At 37.2% G+C, this 16,555-nt stretch overlaps 1 protein-coding gene across 1 annotated transcript in view; it reads left to right on the plus strand.

The window, feature by feature from the left end:
• CTNNBL1 (catenin beta like 1) overlaps positions 1–16,555 on the plus strand; it is a 166,649-nt gene that overhangs the window by 72,720 nt on the left and 77,374 nt on the right. The window contains exons 7-10 of the mRNA XM_084888682.1: positions 1,403–1,494; positions 7,829–7,901; positions 8,137–8,195; positions 9,647–9,795. Of these exons, the coding sequence (XP_084744808.1) occupies positions 1,403–1,494; positions 7,829–7,901; positions 8,137–8,195; positions 9,647–9,795 (373 nt within the window). The remainder of the gene's footprint in view (positions 1–1,402; positions 1,495–7,828; positions 7,902–8,136; positions 8,196–9,646; positions 9,796–16,555) is intronic.

Here is a 16,555-nt window from a genome sequence, read left to right on the forward strand (position 1 = left end):
TGTCACTGTGCTAGGCCCTGGGGCAGATTAAAAAGGAATTAGGCCGACTGATGGGGTGGTCTGGAACAGAAGGGGAAAGGTGATGGAGGATGACAGATGATTTCATAGGAGTTAGTGGACGTGAAGAGGAAGGGTCTCCAAATTGCTGTATAGGAGCAAGTAGCACTGGGGCTGAATATGATTACTGGAACATTTTGACAGAAACGCACTCAGTGTGGGGTACCTCAGCCTGGCCTGAGCCCTCTCGCAGCCCGAGACCTCTCGAGGGATGCCCACCTGCCAGCTTAGGCCTGCTCCCTGGGGGATTGGGTCTAAGCTGACAGTCAGACATACCTCTAAGCTGACGTCAGCCCAGGAGCCCTCGGGGGAGGTCTGACTGATGGCAGGGAGCAGATCTGAGCTGCAGTTGGACATCCTTAGTGCGGATGAGGAGGCAGGAGTACTCCAGCCACCACCGCTGTGCTTGCAGCTGTCAGCCTGACTTGTGGATAAGCAGGGCTCCCCCTATGGGAGCACACTGACCACCAGGGAGCAGCTCCTGCTTTAGGCATCTTTTCCCTGATGGTCAGTGCACGTCATACCAACCGGTCATTCCTAATCATTCAGCCATTAGGAGAAATTTGCATATTACCCTTTTATTATATAGGATAGGATACTCTGGGATATAGGGTGGAAGAGGTCCTAGAGGAATGAAATGAAAGCATTGGATGTGTTAGAAGGGGACTATAGATGATTTTTTTAAAATGTCCCCCCTTTTAGTATTATAGTTATGCAATAACTTTTTTGGCCTCCTAATTTTTAATTTCTTTATTAAGCAGCAATTTGGCTGTTTTTGGAGAGAATGGGACCAATTATGTTTGTTTCTGAGTACCAGACTGTTCCCTCTGCCAGCATGGCCTTTCCCCTTCTATGCACATTATTTTTTTCAGTTAAGATTATGCTTGGTTCCTTTGAAGTCCAGGTAGAGAACAGAAAGTTGATGAAACTGGAAAGGAAGACTCTGGGTTCACCATCTCCTGATTTTTTTCCTAGTCTTTATGAAGGCTCTGTCTCTTTAGTCATAGTCTCTCGGATTCTAGTACAATGAAGACTAAGAGGGTCTTCGTAAATAAAGATCCACCCTTCTGTGTGTTCTGCTCTAGTGTTGTTCCCTATTAGCACAGAAAGTCTATCGCTTACTCCTTTGTGAACTCCATCATTTTCAGTTATAACTTTTACTTATAACTTGAAGGAAAAAAACCCATAACATCTCCCTGGTTAATCTAAAAATGACAACACATCATCTGACTGGGAGGAATACAGAGAAGTAGGAAGAGAAATAAAATGCCTGCCCGGGGCAGCAGGCTTGTTGCAGATGGAACAAAGTTGTCTTCCCCAATGACTGGTGTCTGCCTCCCTTCAGCTATTGTGGAAAACATGGCTGAGTTCCGGCCGGAGATGTGTACAGAGGCTGCCCAGCAGGGTCTTCTGCAGTGGCTGTTGAAGAGGCTGAAGGTAAGTTTGCTTTGTGGGAAGGCAGGTCAAACTTCTCTGCTGTGAGCCTGGCACATGCTGGGTCTTTGGCATTGATTGTTATCCTCAGGCTTGTATGATCTGGTTTGAGAATTTTTTGAGTGCTGACTTATGAACTCTTTATTTCTCCTCTTTTGTTAGTTTTAAAAGAAAACAGTTTAAAAATAGACTTTCATATCTCTGAAAATATTACAAACTTGTTGTAGAAATACAAACAAGTGCATGTGAGACAGAGGCTATAAAACTGAAGGTAAAAGTTCCCCTTTGCTGATTGTTTCTAGTTCCACCTCCCAGAGGCAGCCACTCTTAGCAAAGAGTATTTTTAAAAAATATATATATTTCATTGATTTTTTACAGAGAGGAGGGAGAGAGATAGAGAGCCAGAAACATCGATGAGAGAGAAACATTGGTCAGCTGCCTCCTGAACATCCTCTACTGGGGATGTGCCTGCAACCAAGGTACATGCCCCTGACCGGAATTGAACCTGGGACCCTTCAGTCCCCAGGTCGACGCTCTATCCACTGAGCCAAACCGGTTTTGGCAGCAAAGAGTATTTTATTTATCTTTCCAGAAATTTGTTGTGCACATATGTGTGTGTGTGTGTGTGTGTGTATGTGTGAAAAATTGAAATACACAGTATTTTTTAAAGCCCCTTAACCTGGTCTGTCTGACCATTCCATTTCTCAGCTTTGAAACATTGGCCTTATTATCTTTCAGACATCTCTTTTACCTATCCTCTGCTCTGCAAAGGTCAAAGTTATTTCGACTTCTGTATTTGTCTCTGCTCATGCTCCTCCTTCCACCAGGAATGACTCCTATCTTTTTCATATATTTTTAGCTTATATACACTGTTCATTAACCAGCTTAAATCCCTATTCTTTCATGTATTCGCCCATCATTTTTAGAATTGGAAGGAAGTGTTTTAAGTTCTATTGCAGATAAAAAATTAAGAGTTGATACTTATAGAGATCAAGTGCTTGCCCAAATTCATAGAGCTAGAATTAAAATCCAAGCATCCAGACTCCTTTATGCATCATTTCCCTAGCAACACCCTGCCCCAAGCCCATACCACCATCTTTCTTTTTGAATAGCAACCATTTTACTTTCTCCCTACTGGTTCTCCAGTGGGGGTTAGCAGATCTGGGTTCTCCCATTTATATACCCATAACTGTGTGACACTTACCTTCATGGAGCATCTTTTCTTCATCACTTGGCAGGCTTGAATTTTATTAATTGTGCTCATTGTCTTACTCCAAATACCCTTAAGCTCCTTAAGAGCAAGGACTGAGTTTCTGTCATATTTGCATCTTCTCCCAATTGTTCTCATAGTGTGCATCCTGACCAGGAACATCCGAATCACCTGGCAGCTTGATAGAAATGAGTATTCTTTTTAAAAAATATATATTTTTATTGATTTCATAGAGGAAGGAAGAGGGCAGAGAGAAACATCAATTATAAGAGAGAATAATTAGTCGGCTGCCTCCTGCACACTCCACAGTGGGATTGAGCCCACAACTAGGGTATGTGCTTTGACCAGAAATTGAACCATGACTTCTCAGTTCATAAGGCAGCATTCAAAACACTGAGCCATGGTGTCAGGGCAGAAATACACATTCTTAGGGTGGGGGAAATGGGGAAAGATCAAAGGAGTTGTATGCATGCATATAAGCATAACCAATGGACACAGACACTAGGGGATGAGGGCATGAGCAGGGGTCGGGTGGGGGGCATTAAGGGGATAAGGACACATATGTAATACCTTAATCAATGAAGAAAATGAATAAATTTTTTTAAAAAAATAATAACTTTTCCTTCAAAAAAGGAAACACAAATTCTTGAACCCTTCTTACTAGACCCCCCTGAATCTGTCCAGCTTGGGGTGGAGTCAGCAACCTATCTTAACATCCAAGTGATTCTGATACATGCTGACATCTAAGAACCAGCATCCGAGATTATTTATTTACATTACTTGGTAAAGCCATGCTATTTTACTGTAGATGGTGTATATTTATTCAGTAGTCCTTGAATAATGTTAAGTGTGTAGCACATTGATGAATTTCTCTTTGTATTGGTCATCTTGTAATATATAGAGATATGCTTGGATTTCTTCATCCACTAAATGAAATCACTAATTTGTACTAATGAGGGTGAAATCCATTGCAGATGATTGCATTAAATGGTTTAGCAGGTAAGCAAGTAACAGTAGTGTGAGAGACACTACAGCATAGCTTATTTTTCCATGGGGAATACAAATTCCTTAGGATATCATGTACTATTGAAAATGACACCAAAACCCTTAAATTTTTTTTTTTTTCCTAAAGAAACAAAATTAAGATTCCCCTTTTGTTTCTCAATTAAATCAATGCTTTAAAAACATTGCAACGTTCAGCAAATGAGCTAATGAGTTGAGTATTGGCTTTATTATACAACATGTACAACTGGTTAATGCCAGGTCCTTAGCCTCGATGACCAGGAGTTGGCAGTCTACAGGCCACAGTCTGCTTTGACAGTTGTACGGGGCTGCAGATGTGTCTGAACCTGCCCCCTGTGTTCCAGGCACCAGAGGTGAGCTGCAGAAATAACCTGAAGCTTCTGGCTGCGGGTGGTAGCATAATTGTTTTGTACTTTCCAAAAAAGCAGCAGCTCCCAAAAAGGTGAAGTTTAATTTTATTCAAGGCTAGTGCATGCTGAGTATAAACTTGTGCTTGACTTTGTAATTACTCTGACAGCTGAAAGGTTTCGGATCACCAGGCTCTTGGATAGAGGAGAGCCCCAGAAGTTCCAAGTCCCATTGGTTTACTTTGCCAAATCCAAGGGACTGTGGCTGCTAAATGAATTCTCCTTCCTTCTAATTTTGACTAACTGCCCTCATAATTTGGCAGTTTGGTATTTGCAAGCTTGGAGGCTGTCATCTCTGGCTGGTGACTTTTGCCTTTGGTTAGACATTAAAGATTATTTTCCCTTTTCCCCACCTAGCCCATTGTTTATTTCTTTTGTATCAGTGTAAAAGATTTGGCTTTCATCTTCATCATCATCACTTACACCACTAAGTTTTCCCTGTCCCATGTAAGTGTTGTACATTGGCAATTTATCATGTACAAAGGGTTATTCTAGATACTGTATGTACTGTACAATATGTACCAGTTTATTTCTGATCCTCATAAACAACTCTCCAAGTATCCCCAGTTTACAGATGAGGGAAGAATCCCAGAGAGGAGGAGATACCTTGTCCAAACCCATGGGAAGTACGGGGGAGAGCCTGTGACAGCCGGGCCTTGCTAGCTTTAAAGCCTCCTCCTCGCCAGGCTGTTTTCCAAAAGCATCCCTTTCGGGGTCTGAAGCATTGCTGGGCTCAGCGTTGGGAGTTGAAGGGCCTAATCAGTTTGATTTTCTCATTAGATTATTCACTCCTTCATGCCAGTTTTTCAAAGGACCTATATTTTAAGAAAAAAATGAAGTTAGATTTTTTTTTAATTTTTGTTTACTTTAGGGCAAATTGGAAACTCCTTGAAGTGATACACAACAAAAGCTGCAGATTTTCTGAGGGGAATCAGGAATTCTCAATTCCAAAGCAGAGGGAAACTCAGCTTTTGGGTGCCTATTAAGTATATACTAGTTTATTTAATCACCTCAAGAGAAAATTATGATTTGTTTTTTACTTAACATGAGAGAAAGTGAGTTAGAGAGACAGAATAATTTGGCCAATATGAATGGCAAGTAATTGTTAGAGCTGAGATTCTAATGTGGACATTTCTGATTCCAGTCATCAGAAAAACTTTTAGTACCTATTGTTAGTTACTTCCATATCTTGTATAATTCTCATAGTAACTCCCCCAAGAGATGTTATTTTATTATTTCCATTTTACAGATTAGGAAACTTGGGACCAAGAAATGTTACTTTGGGTCATCGATGCCCATTCTCAGTTCGTGGTGCCATTAGTGTCTCAGAATTTTGTTTTTATAGCATCCCTGTAGCAGAAAGGATATAACTGTCCTATGTATTAAGTAGTTGGGTGCGGTCAGTTTGATAATCCATATTTATGTCTTAACAGTTTAGTGCCATTTGAAAAAACAATACACATGAATTAAAAGACAATATATTTTTATTTAATTCTTAAATACCACAGTTACTTACTGATAGATGTGTGTGCCTTTTCAGTTCTGTACAACTTCTGAAACCTTGGAATCAGATTGAATACCACCACCCTCTTCCCTATTTCACACAGTTCTTTTATCATGGCAGTCACCAAAACCCAAATCAGAATGATCGGATGCCATGAAAAGAAATGCACCTGGACCTGGTAGTTAATGTAGAGTTGAGCAGATGTTAAATGTCACTGTGCTTTCCTTGGAAATTGAAAATATCCTGTGGTGCCCCTGTGAGTTCAGTTTAACACCAGGTACTGCGGCATTCAATTTGGGAACTGCAGACTTTGTGCCACATAGGTAGTGCATGCTCATTAGTCAGACCTAGAGCCATGTCTGGTCCCAGAGCCATGTCCTTTTCTTAATGTTACTGCTTTACTTGATAAAATTAATATTAGTTCAGTACTATAATTTAATTTAATGCCTTAACAATAGACAACGTTCATGTTTATGTCAAATTCACCTCTATTTGTTGTCATGTTCAATTCTTTGTCTTGCATATAGCAGATGCCCAATAAATATTTGTTGGGGGAAAAAGAGAAAATCTATCCACTACCTTTTATAAAATCAAATAAAAGATAAAAGAGGCATTGGAATCATGGAAAGGCTATTGTTCTAGTGGCCTGATTCTTAGGGCTTCTTTCAGCTAAGTGTATCTTGTTTTAAACAAGAACCCTGACCCTTGAAAAGCATGTCAGTTGGTGTGGCTTAAATCTCTTAAAATGGCAATACTTGTAACTTAAATAATTTGAATAAGTAATTCTATTGGCAGATTCTTGATTCTGATGGCCATGTTCACCCCTTGGCTTTTCACTCCTGTGGTTTGATTTTTATAAAACTGTTTTCCTTAAAGTGAAACATGCCACAAATTTCATTTAAAGCCTGGCTCTTTTACTGAATTTCTTGAAACAAGACCTTAAGCTTGCCCAAGGAGCATGCCTTGCAGTCAGCACACGTAAGTCCTTGCATTTTACAGATCTTTTAATCTAAGATGGGTCATACCTGGTCAGCCTCCTGAAACCCTGTGGGGTGCACTTAGGCTTGACGAGGGAGACGTGCACGGAAAGCTGAAAAGGTGCCGGCATTGCTTCATTAGGGGCCACTCTTCCTTCTTAAGTACAAAATCAATGTCCAGACAGAACTGTGAATGGCGCTGAGGTGATAGAAGTGTTAGCTTCAAGATAAACACTTCCCCTGTCCTTTCCAGATACAGGGATTATTTGTCATTTCAAAAAACCTGGAGAGGTAGCAAGGCTGCTGCTGATTAACAGTTGTTGTCTACGTTCCTGCATTTTAAGGATCAAGGGTACAGTAAATAAAAAGACATTGATGGGGCTTGGTCCTCTCTGCACCTTTATCCGAAGGGCATTGTTAATGATGAGAGATTTGAGTCTCGCTACTGAGGCAGCAATGTGGACGGCCATGAAAAAGAGTCCCTGCAGTAGATGTGTGCCCCCTGGAACTCCAAGTAGCAGAGCATGCAGCAGGCAAAGAATTGTGGGTAGCAATTTGGCTGTTAAAATATTAACACATTTCTGCATATTTAATGTGGTTTCCTTTTTAAATAGTAGGCAGATTATGGCACACAAGCAGATAGGTTTATGATTTCAAATTAAATTTTAAACATTAAAAAATCCAAAGGCACTACTTTGTTATAAATACTACACTCGACTAATCTATCGATAATAAATACGAACTTGCTTTCTTTTCAACTTCTCTAATGTGTCAGCTAATTTACAGCCTAATTTTATCATTATAACTCGTGAACAAAGCTTTATGATAAGGGTTTAGTCTTAAAGTTCAAAAATTTCAATTACTCATCTAGTTCACATTTTGAGTACATAGTATGTGCTAGACAGTAGTCTCTGGACTCAAATTGGGGGACCTGGGAAGGCTTCCCAGAGGCAGTGACATTCAAACCTGGGCATCAGGAATGTGAGAGACATTGTGTTCATCTGTCATTTATGGTTTTACTATGTAGTTCTTGAAAGCAGAGGCAGCCCTTCCCCCCTCCCCCCCCCCTTTACTTTTAACCTGCCTTTTCCCTTTCTAACTTCTATTTTCTCTAACTCAGGTTCTAGTACTTGTGAAAAATTCATGCTGGGGAGGGAAACAGGGCCCCATAATGTTGTTGTTGTTGTTTTTTCTCATTTCTCCTATTTCCTTACAGGCAAAGATGCCTTTCGATGCCAACAAACTGTATTGTAGTGAAGTGCTGGCCATACTGCTCCAGGACAATGATGGTGAGGCTCCCTCTCAGTATTGATATTCTGTTAGGATAGGAGCTAGGCTTGTTTCAGATCATGACAGCAAGCTCTCTTGCCTTTGGCATCCCCTTGCTCTCCCTCTCGCTCTCTGTGCAGCTTTTGTACTCTGTCAAGCTGTATTGATTTTGTTTGCTGATGTATCAGTGTTAGACGGCTGTAAAATCTGACAGTTAGCTTCATTTTTTTCCCCCTCTATTTTTTCCCCTTTTAGAAAACAGGGAATTGCTTGGGGAGCTGGATGGAATCGATGTGCTTCTTCAGCAGTTATCCGTGAGTAATTCTTATGCTTCCTGTCTGCCATGAAGATGCACGCCCTGCTTTAAGTGGGAGGTGGAGCTGGAAACTGGGAAGGAATAAGCCATGTGTTGCAGGGCATGTGGAGTCTGTTGTTGGGTTTGAGGTTACAGTGGAGGTACATGGTTTTCCTCTTTTCTTAGTCATTTGCTTTTTACCATCAGCTATCACTGTATCTCATATGGATTCTCTTGGTCTGTTTTGATATTTATCAATTCAAAAAAGATGCTTCCTGCTTTAAGTGTATGTTTGGGGGCTATGAGTACCAAGTTATTTTTAGTTGGCCCATTCCCAAGACAATTCACTTCCTTTCCTTTCAGTCTGCCACTAAAACAAAGTCTGTTCATTTTCCAAATAAGTGTACAGGTCCCAGGGCAGTGGGGTAGAGGTCACAGAGAAGGGAAGGATGTGGTACTGGAGCTAGAATGAGATATTGGAAATTGCCATTTGTTCATTGTAAGAAATGTAAATCCACTTGAAATGTTGTTCTGCTGGCATTCTGAAAACACTGTTAAGATTTCTTCTAACAAATCTCATCTGTGCTATTCCAAAAACAGGACTGAAAATAGATCATTTGGATAAAATCTTGAGAGTGTTGGGAGTGTCTAAGATGTCAGTTTGCATACAGCTTCCCTCATGGTGCCAGCAGCCTGAGTGGCTTGGCCTCCACCCCCAAAAATAGAGTTTTGAAATGTGAATCTGTTTTCAATTCTGGGAAGGCGCTTAGTCTTGTTCTTGCAAGATTATTGATCATTTTGGAATAGACTATATGGGTATGTAGATACTGTTAAGAGGCTTTCCCCTTAATATGCCACATATCTCTCTGGCAAAAACAAAACTTTTGCTTTAAGCTGTTCCCATGCCTTAGGGCCATAGCTGCTGTGCGAGGCAGTTCATTAGCCTGGATGGTTAGAAAGCTCTTCCTAGTAGAGCCAATATTTGCCCTTCTGGATTGTAGTTGTTTTTTAGAAGGGGAAGGAAGGAGTTATGGTTGGGTTGGGCCAGTGGAGGGCTTTGGGGAAAACCGGAAAAGTTTCTTGAGTTGGATGGTGGTTTCAGGGTGCTCACCTTATTCATTTAACTATTTTAGAGTTTTCTATATTTGTATTATATTTCACAGCAATATAATATTTTACAAACTCTGCCTCCTTGAAACTATCAACCATTCATAGACTCAATGGTCAGTTGATTTTTTTGTGTGTGTGTTTTTTTTGTGTGTGTGGGAACTAGCAACCATTTATTTAATACCTATGAATCAGAAAGCCCAGTTTTTCTAAAATAGACACTAATGAGAATTTTGTTTGATTAGCTTTTGTTCCCAGTTCTGTGGGGTTATCGTGACAGGCAGGCTTTGGAAATTGTTAAATGCTGGCTGATGAAAAGACATTCTCTTAGGCTCTGTGCTTTCTGATGTCTTTGCTTGGCAGGTGTTTAAAAGACACAATCCTAGCACTGCAGAGGAGCAGGAGATGATGGAGAATCTGTTTGATTCACTCTGTTCCTGCCTAATGCTCAGTTCCAACCGCGAGCGCTTCCTGAAGGGCGAGGGTCTTCAGCTGATGAATCTCATGCTCAGGTATGTTTCTCACCTCCTAGCTCTCATAATTTTTGCCCAACTCCTATCTTTTAGCCTAAATTAAAGGACATATAGTTATGGTTTTTTATTCCCTTGAGCTTCCTCTTAGATATATAAAATCATAAAGTCTTCAGGAGTGTGAGTGGTCTTTTCTAAAGTGAAAATGGGTAAATAAAAGTATCTTGGCCTTTTTGCTCTATTTTGTCCGTTGGTAATATGACCACTCCATTCAAAGGAAATGTCTTTTTTCTCCTTCTCATAATGTGTTTTTGAGAAATCTAAAACTTCTAAACAGATATTAGAGGTTTTTGGGAAATTTAAAACTTCTAAACATATATTAATTTCTAAACTGAGCCCAATTTTTTAATATCCCATATAGACCTATCTATGCCATACATTTGTCTAAATTTTATTGTTGACAGTAGACAATCATTCATATTTATATTTTTCAATATACATTATTTTCAGTGATGAATTGTGCATGTGCTATGTGGCTAGCATCAGAGATAAGAAAATGTGCAAGACAGTTTTAGAACTTTTCTTTATATATTATTTATGTTCTGATTTCTTAAAATATTTAAAGTGGGTATCATGTTAGCATATTTCACAGAATCCTAAAGTTGGAAGTAAATGGGAAGTATCTTATGTCCATAACTCTTTTGAAAAGGAGAAGAGAGATAGGGAGGGGGGGTAATAACTAGAGTGTGGTGGAGGTTCAAGGGACAGTTTCCTAAATTGAGGGATATGAGATCATGTTTGGATGGTTGGAAGACTCTAGTCATTATTGAATTATTCTTTATGAAATTGAGCCATAGTCTATTGTCTTGAAAATTCTACTCTCATATACTGAAAACTCTCTTAAATTATTTATTTGACAAAGTATTTTTATAAATCGAATATATATCAGTAAAATACAATTTAGAATATAGACTTATAAAACTGCTTTTAAACACTGGTATGATACTATTTTGAGTATGACAGAATTCTTACCTTCAAGGCAAAAAACTCTAATCACCCAAATACAACCCAACTTTGGTTGTATACCCTATTCTTTTTTTTTTTTTTTTTTTAATGTAATTGGTTTCTTTTTTTCAACAGCTTTTTAGGCCTGCCATACATGTAATTTTCTATACTGTTTCTTTTTAAACTTGACATGCTGTTTTCCATGCCGTGACATAATCTTCATGAGAGTTTTCAATAACCTGCATAATGGACTCTCAGGGAATGTAGCTTACTTAGTATTTTATTGTTGATATAAGTTACTTTTAATGTTTTGCTATTATAAAAAATTCTACAGTGGCCATTTTGTGCTTAAAATTGCTTTTGTCTTTAATATTATCAAGATATATATATTTCTAAAATACTTTCGTTTTAAAGGCTGGGGGCATAGTAGACCTCTTCATTTGTTCAGTGTGTATCAGATCTTAGACTGATTGAAATTCTTCTTTTCTTGGATTGCTTTAAAGTTGTTATTTTAAAATGCAGAGGGGGCGGTGAAATTATTCAGAGGTGTTTAGTGTTCTGGTGATTTCTGCTAGCTTTCCTCTCTTGAGTCTTTTGTTTGCTTATCTCCTTTACCCTTCTAATTGCCTGTTCTTTTGTTGAAATGACCAGCCTCTCTCAAGCAAATAGCAATAAAGAAGATGCATTTGGCTTCCTGGGCTTTCTAACCTTAAAACTACTCTCTGTAGGGACTTTTCCCTAAGCTTCTTAAAAGTCTGAACTGCCAGTGTCTTTGGATGGTTGAGTGTAAATATGAAGTGATGTATTCCTGTAGCATATGGCTTGGTAATGTGCAGCAGTGGGGAGCTGAATAAATAACTAGAAATATGGATTATTCAAACAGGAAAGCTGAGATTCTGGGAGCCTAATTAAAAAGAAGCTCCAAAGACTTAGAAACTAACTCTCTAGGATCTCCTAACTTTTCATTTTTGGTTGCTGAAGTTACTGTTAGATTAATTCTTCTGCATTAATTAGCTATATTAGCAGATTCAGCATTTCTTTTTTTCTCTTTCCTATGCTCTTCATTCTGTTATTTTTCTTCTTCTGACTCTCAAGTGGAAAGTTTAATTGGAAGGGAATTGTTTTTTTCTACTAGATTTGTCCTTCTGATCTAGCAAGATCTGCCAAATTGTTCTTTGTTAGAGAGAGAGCCTATTGAAGACTAGGGAAGCTGTAACTCTAAAAGTTCAGGAAATTTTCTATGGCTCCATTGCCCCTCCTGCCGATTTTTACTCTGATTCAGGCATTCATCAGTTATGAAATGAGAACCTTGGAAGGTGGCAGCATGGAAGTGATACAGGCATATTGGGGGTCTGGGGACCCAAGGGTTCACAATCCGCTGTGGATTCTTGGCTTTGCACAGAAAAGAATCCAAATGCAAGCCAGCATAGAATTTAAAGTGAAAGAGAGTTTATTACTGATGCAATGAGACACAGAGTGAGCTATTCCACAGACAGAGCAGCCCCTTCCTAGTGGGATTTTATTTTTTTTATTTTTATTGAGGCTCATTTAATGGAATGGTAGGGCATTCAATAAGGGGGAAGAATATTCAGGATCTTTCCCAGGAAAGAGGTGGAGACTTCTCAGAAAGCCCTATAGGCCATTTTGGTTCCTTCTCTGGGTTTTCCATTATCATAGCACAATGGTTGTGTCATTTAGTATGTGAATGTATTACAATGGGTATATAATGAGGCTTGAGGTCATCATAAAATTATGTTAGTTGCCATGTTGGATCAAGCTGGTGTCTGTAGGTTCTAAGCCATAAATCCTTCGGGAGTTGGTCTTACTATCTCTTTGATAGTCCCTTTATCGGTTATAGTTCCATCACATACCCTATCTCAGAAGAAGGGCCTTTGGAGTTGAGGTGAATACAGGTTTGGAACATAGCTTTTTCACTTACTTGTTCTGGATATTTGGTAAGATTACTATAGCCTTTCTGACTTCTGGGAGGAACAGTGCCATATTTGCATGGATTTTGTGGGACTAAGACTATATATATAAAGTGTCTAGAACATTTCTGCAGTTATTAAAACATTGATAAAGTACTATATTAACTTTTGTTAAGTGTTAGTTAGGCTTATACAGAGATGATGAACAAGACAGGATTCCTATCTTCAAGAAATTCAATATCTAGTGAGGGAGGCCAATATCTAATGAGGGAGGTCACTGTAATATAATTTAATTTCTTAACTATTAAAAGGAACAGTTATTTTGCATGTCTCTATCCTATGAATTTTTTAACACTTCTGATTTTTGATAAAGATTATCAACAAGATAATTATATACACACATTATTACACACACATACTACCCAACTTAATGTTTTTATCAATTTTATTGAAGCATAATTTATATACAAAACACACATTTTAAGTGTACAGTTTTAATTTTGACAGGTTTATATATCTTTGTTCTCGCCACAATGAAGATATAGAACAGCATTCTCCAATAGAAATCTGATATGAGTGAGATATGTAGTCTTATATTTTGTAGGAGCCTCGATAAAAAGGTTAAACACAACTAATTTTAATAATTATTTTATTTAACCCACTATAATAAAAACAACCATTTTAACATACAGTCAATAAAGATATTGTTGAACCATTTTACATTTATTTTTTATACTGTCTTTGAAACCCAGTGTGTATTGTACATTTACATTTCAATCCAAATGCTAAATTTCCATTAAAGTACTTGATTTATATTTACAGTTATATACCATAAAATTTACAATTGAAAAAGTAGATTTTCATACCTAAATTTCTTCAGTATGTCCCAATAACTGAATCAAGTATCAATTTTCTAATTTAAACTTTAAATTTATTTAAATTAAATTTGAATTTTAACTCCTTAGTTTCATTAGCCTCATTTAGATGCTCAATAACTACATGTGACTAATGGTTACCATATTAAACATGCATATATAAATAGTTTTATCACCCTCTCGCCCCCCAAAATTCACTTACTAGTCCCTTTTGCAGTTAATTCCTACCAGTTCATGTCTGGCCCCAGGCAACCACTGTCATTCTAGAATTTTATATAGATAGAATCATATAGTATTTGTGCTTTTAACTTATTTCACCTAAATTGTTTTTGAGATTCATTCATTTTGCATATATCAGTAGTTTGTTTCTTTTTTGTGCTTGATAGTATTCTATTATATTTCTGCATTCCATTATATCAATTTGTTTATTAACCTATTCAAGGACATTTGGATTGTTTCCAATATAAGTTTATTGTTAGAAACTACTGAGCTGTTTTCTGAAGTGATTGTATTATTTTATATTTCTACTAGCAAGTTATGAGAATTCTAATTGCTCCATATCCTCTTCAACACTTGGCATTGTCAGACTTTAATTTTAGCTATTTGAATGAGTGTGTATTATAGTTTTAATTTGCATATACAGTGGTGCCTCACACAACGAACTTAATTCGTTCCAGGAGCAAGCTTGTTATGGGAAAAGTTCGTTATGTGAAACGCGTTTTCCCATAACAATACATGTTAAAAAAAATAATTCGTTCTGTAACATAAAATATGCTAAGATGACATATTTTTATTTAGATACATCTAAAAACATAATTTTTTAAAAAAAAAACAACACATTTTTTTAAATTTTAAGACAGACTAAGTAGAGTCTACCGAATCTTGCACATCTTCATCCATTTTCTGCTTTTTGGCCGATGGTTTCATGAAAAACCTGTCCAAAGTTCGCTGTGCGAGGCGTTCGTTATGCGAGGCACCACTGTACCCGATAACTAGTGCTGTTGAGCATCTTTTGATATATACATTGACCTTTCTTACATCTTTTTACTAAAGATGTAAATCAACTTATGTTCAAATCTTTTGTCAATTTTTTTACTTGGGTTGTCTAATTGAGTTTTAAGTGTGGTTTATTGTAGACATAAATCTTTGTCAGGTACATATTTTGGAAATATTTTTATCCTAGTCTGTGGTTTGCCTATTTATTTTTAGTGTATTTTAAAGAGCAAAAGTTTGACTTGGAGCAAGTCTAATTTATGTATTTTTTTGTTTTATGAATTGTGTCTTTGGTATATATAAATTCTGTTTGCCTAACCCAAGGTGTAAAAGCATTTCTTCTATGTTTTCTTCTACAATGTCTCAGTTTTAGGTTTTACATTTCTTTGTCTATGATCCATTTTAAGTTAATTTTTGTATATGCTGTGAGGTATGAGTTGAGGTTCTTGATTTTGTTAGTGGTAAATGTTAGACCTTAGTACTTGAGTTTGGCTAAGAGAATAATTCAGAACTTAAGGAACTCAAATTGAAGGAGAAAGTTTATTCAGCAAGCAAAGAGAAAGTACATGAGAAATAAAAGAATCCAGCAAGTGGCTGAAAGTCCTGTTCTGGGATGTTGGCAAGAGTTCCTCCTCTAGCAGGAGGCTAAGTGGGAGGGGCTAATTCTTCATTTGGCTGATTTATTGGTTATCTTTTGTCCTTATATGAGACATATGAGGCTTATCTTTAGAATTGTTCCTCCTCTAAAGGGGTCTACCACATGACTAGCGATATGATATGTCAAGAGGTCCAAACTGCATGACCAGAAATATGCTAGGGGCGGACAGGTCACCCTGGGGGTGAGGTCCCAGCCCAATTTTGCCCACTGCTAGAGCAAAATCCACTCTGATGACCTTCAGGCTGTCATTCCTACTCTGCCTATACCTATGTACCAACTATAGTTTATTTATTCTTTTTGCTTATATGTGTCCAGTTCTGGCATTATTTATTGCAAAGATTACCCATGTTCCATTAAATGCTTTTATATCTTTGTTAGCTATCAATTTATCTTAGATCTTTGTGGGTCTATTTTTGTTCTACTCTGTTAATGTGTCTTTTTGCCATCACCATGCTGTTATGATATTAGAGCTTTATTAGTAAGTCTTTGAATCATGTGGCATGGATCATCTTATAATATTTTTTAAAGATTGGTTTAACTATTCTAATTCTTAGTAACTTTTTCTATCCAACTGGTCAATTTCTAGAAAAACACTGCTGGGATTTTTATTGGAATTGCATTGAATCTATAGATTATTTTGGGAAGAATGGATATCTTTGTAATATAACATTTTTCAATCCATGAGCATGATATATTTCTTCACTTATTTAGGTCTTTTTATTTCTTTTACCCATGTTCTAGTTTTTCTTCAGTCAATTAGATATTTTATAGTTTTCTAGAAATTTTTTAGTTTCCTACAGACTTTAAAGCTTACTAATATAAATTGCCTTGTATTATAAATCTTTTCCATTTCATTTCTTCTTTTTTGTTTTCTTACTTTGTGTCCCTTTTATAATTCCCAATGTTATGTATTTAAATTTCTCTGCTTTTTATCTCAATCACATTTGTTACAAGTGACTGGGATTGTTTTAGCTTTTGGTTTGGTGTTGTGTTTGTGTACTTTTTGCTTTCCCAGGCTTTTTTCTTTTCTTTTTTTCCTGCCTTTTCTACATTTTTTTTTCTTTCTACTTTCTACTTTCCACTTATTGTGTTTTCTTTTGTAAAAAACAAAAACAAAAACAAAAACCCTGAATTGAACAGCTAATGTTTTTCAAAATAATTCTCTTATTTAAAAATAAAGATATTTAAGGTTAAAAATGTTCTCTTACAATTGCTTAGCTTCATCACATATTTCCAAGTGGTAAAGTTTTATTTTTTTTTGTTACATTAACAGAAAATATAGGCTGAAAAATACATACTTTTCTGCATTTGAGATTTTTGTGATCTTATATAGATGGTCATTT

Source organism: Pipistrellus hanaki (assembly GCF_964339955.1).
Source record: "Pipistrellus hanaki genome assembly, chromosome: 6".
NCBI classification, from domain to species: Eukaryota; Metazoa; Chordata; class Mammalia; order Chiroptera; family Vespertilionidae; genus Pipistrellus; species Pipistrellus hanaki.